Source organism: Erinaceus europaeus, chromosome 8 (genome assembly GCF_950295315.1).
Source record: "Erinaceus europaeus chromosome 8, mEriEur2.1, whole genome shotgun sequence".
NCBI lineage: Eukaryota > Metazoa > Chordata > Mammalia > Eulipotyphla > Erinaceidae > Erinaceus > Erinaceus europaeus.
In genome coordinates this window covers 86,003,710-86,009,709 of record NC_080169.1, presented here as the reverse complement: position 1 = coordinate 86,009,709, position 6,000 = coordinate 86,003,710, and the positions used below count along the sequence as shown (strand labels likewise).

The 6,000-nt window shown below is 37.7% G+C and overlaps 1 protein-coding gene across 1 annotated transcript in view; it reads right to left on the bottom strand.

The window, feature by feature from the left end:
• Positions 1-6,000, bottom strand: part of MET (MET proto-oncogene, receptor tyrosine kinase) — a 167,581-nt gene that overhangs the window by 26,448 nt on the left and 135,133 nt on the right. Inside the window, exons 13-14 of the mRNA XM_007525437.3 lie at positions 2,725-2,881; positions 2,390-2,530 (exon numbers count right to left, since the gene is read on the bottom strand). Of these exons, the coding sequence (XP_007525499.2) occupies positions 2,390-2,530; positions 2,725-2,881 (298 nt within the window). The remainder of the gene's footprint in view (positions 1-2,389; positions 2,531-2,724; positions 2,882-6,000) is intronic.

Below are 6,000 nucleotides of genomic sequence, written 5' to 3'. Positions count from 1 at the left end.
GTCAATTGGTCCAACCCCTGTTGAAAGCAGTCTGGAGAACTCTCAGAAGGCTAGAAGTGGACCTACCCTATGACCCTGTAATTCCTCTCCTGGGGATATAGCCTTAGGATCCAAACATACCCATACAAAAAGATTTGTGTTTACCTATGGTCATAGAAGCAACAATTTGTAATAGTCAAAACCTGGAAGCAACTCAAGTGTCCAACAACAGATAAGTGGTCTGAGCAAGTTGTGGTATATATACACAATGGAATACTACTCAGCTACAAAAAATGGTGACTCCATCATTTTCAGCCTGTCTTGGATGGACCTTGAAAAGATCATGTTAAGTGAAATAATTCAGAAACAGAGGGGTGAATATGGGATGATCTCACTCTCAGGCAGAAGTTGAAAAACAAGATCAGAAGAGAAAACACAAGTAGAACTTGAACAGGAATTGGTGTATTGCACCAAAGTAAAAGACTCTGGGGTGGGTGGATGGGGAGAATACAGGTCCAAGAAGAATGACAGAGGACCTAGTGGGAGTTGTATTGTTATATGGAAAACTGAGAAATGTTATGCATGTACAAACATGTATTTACTGTTGAATGTAAAACATTAATTCCCCAGTAAAGAAATAAAAAAAATGGTGAATTCACTTTCTTCACCCCATTGTGGATGGAGCTTGAAGAAATCATGTTTAAGTGAGATAAGTCAGAAACAAAAGGATGAACATGGGGTGATATCACTCATAGACAGAAGTTAAAAAACAAGATCAGAAGGGAAAACACAAAGCAGAACTTGGACTAGAGATGGTGTAATGGACCAAAGTAAAAGACTCTGGGGTGGGGGGTAGGGTTCAGATCCTGGAACATGATGGTAGAGGAGGACCTAGTGGGGATTGAATTGTTATGTGGAAAACTGAGAAATGTTATGCATGTACAAACTATTGTATTTTACTGTCAACTGTAAACCATGAATCCCCCAATAACGAAATCAAAAAATTACTTGTGAATTTTAATTACTACAAAGTTATTAAATATGATATACTAATATAAAATATATTGATCTTATTAATTTAAAATAGATATCCATTTCAAACTATAAGCTGGATTATCTGATGTTGTAAAGGGCATGGATATTTATTTATTTATTTTACCAAAGAATTTCTCAGTTCTGTCTTGGGATATGGGAGATTGGGATTTTGGAGCCTCAGGCATGAGAGTCTCTTTGCATAACCATTATGCTATCTTCCTTACCCTAAGGACATGGACTTTTATAAAGCAATACTAAAAATTTTCTTTTTCTTTGATATTTTATTTATTTATTAATGAGAAAGGAGGAGAGAGAGAAAGAACCACTCTGGTAAATGTGCTGCCAGGGACTGAACTTAGTATCTCATGTCTGAGTGGCTAGTGCTTGACATCCACTGCGCCACCGCCTGGACCACCTAAACCACCTAAAACTTTTCATTATTATTGTGTTTGTGTGTGTGTGTGAAGCTGGGTCCTTGCACAGGACAATTTTAACTGCTCCGGGGGTTGAGGTTTTCATTCAGAGAGAAAAAAGGAGAGAGAGAGAGAGAGAGAGAGAGAGAGAGAGAGAGAGGGAGAGGTACCATAGCCTTAGAACTTGCCACAGTCCTGTGATACTCCCATGTGGTACAGGAGTTGAAATTTGGGCAATTTCATGGAAAGGCATGTACTTGATCAAATTGAAGTGCATACCTTTTTAAAGGTGAATGAAGTGGGTAAAGATAGTATTGCATGATTTATTTTTATAAAACTAACACACACGCACACGCGTGCGCACACGCGCGCACACACGCGCACACACACACACAGGTACAATTCCTTAAGTGTTGCAAAAGTTAAAAGCTAAGTGTCTCATTGCTTTTGTACTTGTTTTGATGAGCAACTTCTAAGTTTTCCAGTATCCTCAATTACTGGTGACTCATTTTATTTGTCCACTAGTAAATATTCAACCAGGGAAATGCTTGTAATTGACTCATGTCCTGTAAGTTCTAAAGATAACGGAGCACATTCAATACAGACATTTAGCTTTTATCAGGAAATTTAAATAAAACCATGTGAAACGCTCTGGCTAACCTGACCATTATTTTCCCTAGTGTTTTGCAGAGCAGATGTGTTAAACTCTCTTTTCTAAATAACATAATTGAAGATTTTAATGGATAAGATTCAAAGTACTGCATACTCAAGTCCTGGAAAGTTGTGGGTGAAAGTCACAAGCTCTAAAAATTTAATATAGTATAGTACTCATTTTGTTAAATCATAGGTAAAAAATTTTTTGAACATGTTTTTATCAAAGTACAATGGCAAAATAAGAGATAAATAAGAGTGCCACAGACCACTGATGTATATGTACAGGTGCTTTTTAGGATAATATATACCTTCTGGAAAAGTAGCTCGGTAGTCAACAGATTCATTTGAAACCATTTCTGTAGTTGGGCTCACACTTCGGGCACTTACAAGCCTATCCAAATGAGGAGTGTGTACTCTTGCATCATAACGAACTAATTCACTGCCCAGATCTTTAAAAAAGAGAAAAAGTTTGTTAACATCTTGGCCATCGTGGGTGCCACTAGACCTAGACCCACTCACCTGAATCCATGGGTTCTATAGACTAAATATGACACAGCACATAACAACTGATGACAGTTTTAAACTATTTGAAGGTAACTCCTTTAAGCAAGCAAGCAAGCAAACAAAAACAATTAAAACATACCTTTAATTTGCTTTTTCTTCTTCCACCACAGGAAAAGCCCGAGCAGTGTTAAGAGTATTCCTGATAACGAAAGAATGCCAACGACCAATTCTGTGATATTCTGATCTGGTTGAACTATTACTTTCCCAAGGACAGTTGAAGTAACTGCTTGCTTCCACTAAAAGTTAAAAACAAAGCCAGAATTTAGCCCTTTTAGGTAAAATGCATATCACACAGACTGAATCACAGTCAACCAGTGTCCCAAATGCTACCTGGTTATTAAGAGTACAACATTTTTTAATTTTGCTTCAGCATTCAAGTAATTAGAGGCTACTGATTTCCAAAGGACTTATATGATAGTTAGTTGTTTGCATTTTAAATTAGGTATTAGGGACAGCAAGGACAAAAATAATAAAGAAGTTCTGAATAATAGGTGGTATATCCAGCTAAGTGCACACAGTATCGTGTGCAAGGATCCAGGTTTGAGGCCCCTGCTCCCCACCTGTGTGTGTGTGTGGGGGGGAGGAGAGTAATGCTTCAAAAATTGTGAAGCAGGTCTGGAAGTGTCTATTTCTCTCATTCCCCTCTCAATTTCTGTCTTATCAAGAAAAAAAATTTGACAAAGAAAATGGCAGCTGGTAGCACTGGATTCATAGTGCTGTTATGGAGCCCAGCAATACCCCTTGTGGCAATTACAAATAAGTTTTGAATCTTGACAAGCAACAGTAAAAAATGAGAGATAAATTACAAACCCATTATTATACTACAAGGAGATATGCACCATAGAAATGTGAATGAAAAGCAAAAAGAAGACAATAGGACATTAGTTCTGCTCTGAAGAGTGGGGTGGAAGATACAGAAGCTATCTTAAAAGAGATAAATAATTATGCTGTTACTATGGGGTAATGCAATCCCTCTTTTAGTTTTGATATGTAGAGGAAATCCTTCAGGTTCCTTCTGGCTATGACATATTATGAGTCTTAGGTTATATGGCCCTTCTAAATTCCAAACTCTGATATCATGATTCAACCTTAGATTTTCTCATTATTGTTACACTTACCCTATTTCAGAATTTATTTTTCTAGATGGCTTCAGGAATCATTAGAAAAAAAATCCACTCATTCAAGGGGGTGGTTGATAGCATTTCTGGGGAAGTATACACTTTTACCATAACTTAAGACCTGGGTTTGAGACCCTGATACCACATGGGAGAACCTTGCAGGAAACTAAGGGGAGGCTTCATGTACGGTGAGGGCAGTGTTGTGGTATCTCTCCTTCTTTATTTCTCTTTTTCCTTAAACTAAAATAAACCAAACTAAAAAGAAAAGTGTCTGGCCCTCTCATTCTTACTCCCCCTTGCTCATTAAATAAATGAATAAAGCTTTTAAAAATAAAAGTGTACAGTTCAGAGAGTTTTAAATGATAAAACTGGACACTGGGGGGAAAAGTGGCCACTGGGAAAAGTGTAATCACACATGTGTGAGATCTCAGCAGGCAAAAACCAAAACAGAACAAAACCACTTATTCAGGACTAGGGAGATATCTCAGCAATAGAGCACAGGAGTTCCAAAGCCTGCGGTCCCAGTTTCCATCTCCTATACTGTACATGATGGAGTTGAGTGGTGGTCTACTCTCTCTCACTCTTTTTCTTTCAAAAAAATTTTAAAAACAAAAATCACTAATTCTAGGGTAAGCAAAACGCAGTTTGTATATACATGTCTATGCACAATAATAAAAAAGTGACATAATCTAATTCTTTTTATTTTTTGTATGTATTTGTTTTCCCTTTTGTTTCCCTTCTTTTTTAATTTTTTAAATTATATATTTATTGGATAGAGATAGCCAGCAACTGAGAGGAAGGGGAAAGTAGAGAGAGAGAAAGACAGAGAGACACCTACAGCCCTGCTTCAATCCTTGTGAAGCTTTCCTCCTGCAGGTCGGGACCAGGGGTTTGAACCCTAGTCCTTGTCCCTGGTCCTTGTGCATTGTAACATGTGCACTCAACCAGGTGGGCCACCACCTGGCCCCAGCATAGTATAATTTAGATAGCATTCACTGGGAAGTATATAATGAATATTTCTCATAAGAACATGAAACTTGAAGACATGCAAAATAAACACAAAAGGGCTCATAGTACATTTCCACTGACATGAAATATCTAGAATACACAAGTCCATAAAGATAGAAAGTAGAGGGAGTCGGGCTGTAGCGCAGCGGGTTAAACGCAGGTGGCACAAAGCGCAAGGATCGGTGCAAGGATGCCGGTTCGAGCCTCTGGCTCCCCACCTGCAGGGGAGTCAATTCACAGGTGGTGAAGCAGGTCTGCAGGTGTCTATCTTTTTCTCCTCCTCTCTGTCTTCCCCTCCCCTCTCCATTTCTCTCTGTCCTATCCAACAACAGCAAGAGCAATGGCAACAATAATAATAACTACAATAAAACAACAAGGGCAACAAAAGGGAATAAATAAATAAATATTTATAAAAAAGATAGAAAGTAGATTAGCAATTGCAAAGGACTGTGAAAGAGGAGGGAGAGTGATGCTACTGTTTAATGTTTTCAGAATTTCTATTTGGTGTGATAAAAATGGGAATTAGTGGTGATGGTTGTACAATATTTTGGATGCAATTAATGCCACTTGATTATATACGAAAACGAATACGAAAGCAAATTCTGTATGTATTTTGGCAAAATTAAAATTAATAATGCACCAAATCTTATGGTATTCTACACTTTGTATTCAAAAGATTTATTTATGAGTTATAGGATATAAAAATGAGCAACCCAGGGTACTATACTGGCATAAGCAGTGCCAAGAATTGAACCCAGAACCCTAGACATATAAGTCTTGTGCTCTGTTTTCTGACTCATCCCCTTATACTACTAATTTGTACACTTTAGATGGATAAATTGTATGGTATGTGAATTATAGCTCAATAAAGCTGTTAAAGCAGAAAAAATAATCATTCTGGTTCCAGGTTATCTAATTTAGTCACCTACATGAAAGAGGTTTCTGTAAAACTTGTTTTTTTTCTTCTAATGCCTACACATTCTTTGACATACAGGTTCATCACTGTGGAGGACAGAGGTATTGTTAGCCCAGTGAGATGGGTGTGTGGGGTAGAGACACTCTTAGGTGTGTCTATATTCCTCCTGAGAATTATAACAAATTTTGGCAAGAACATGGCATGATGGAGAGGCACTGTGACTAGAAAGGACTTTCTTCCTTTTTTCTTTCTTCTCCTTCTCTTTCTACTTCTCCTTCTTTTAATTGTCACCAGGGTTATTGCTGGGGATCTA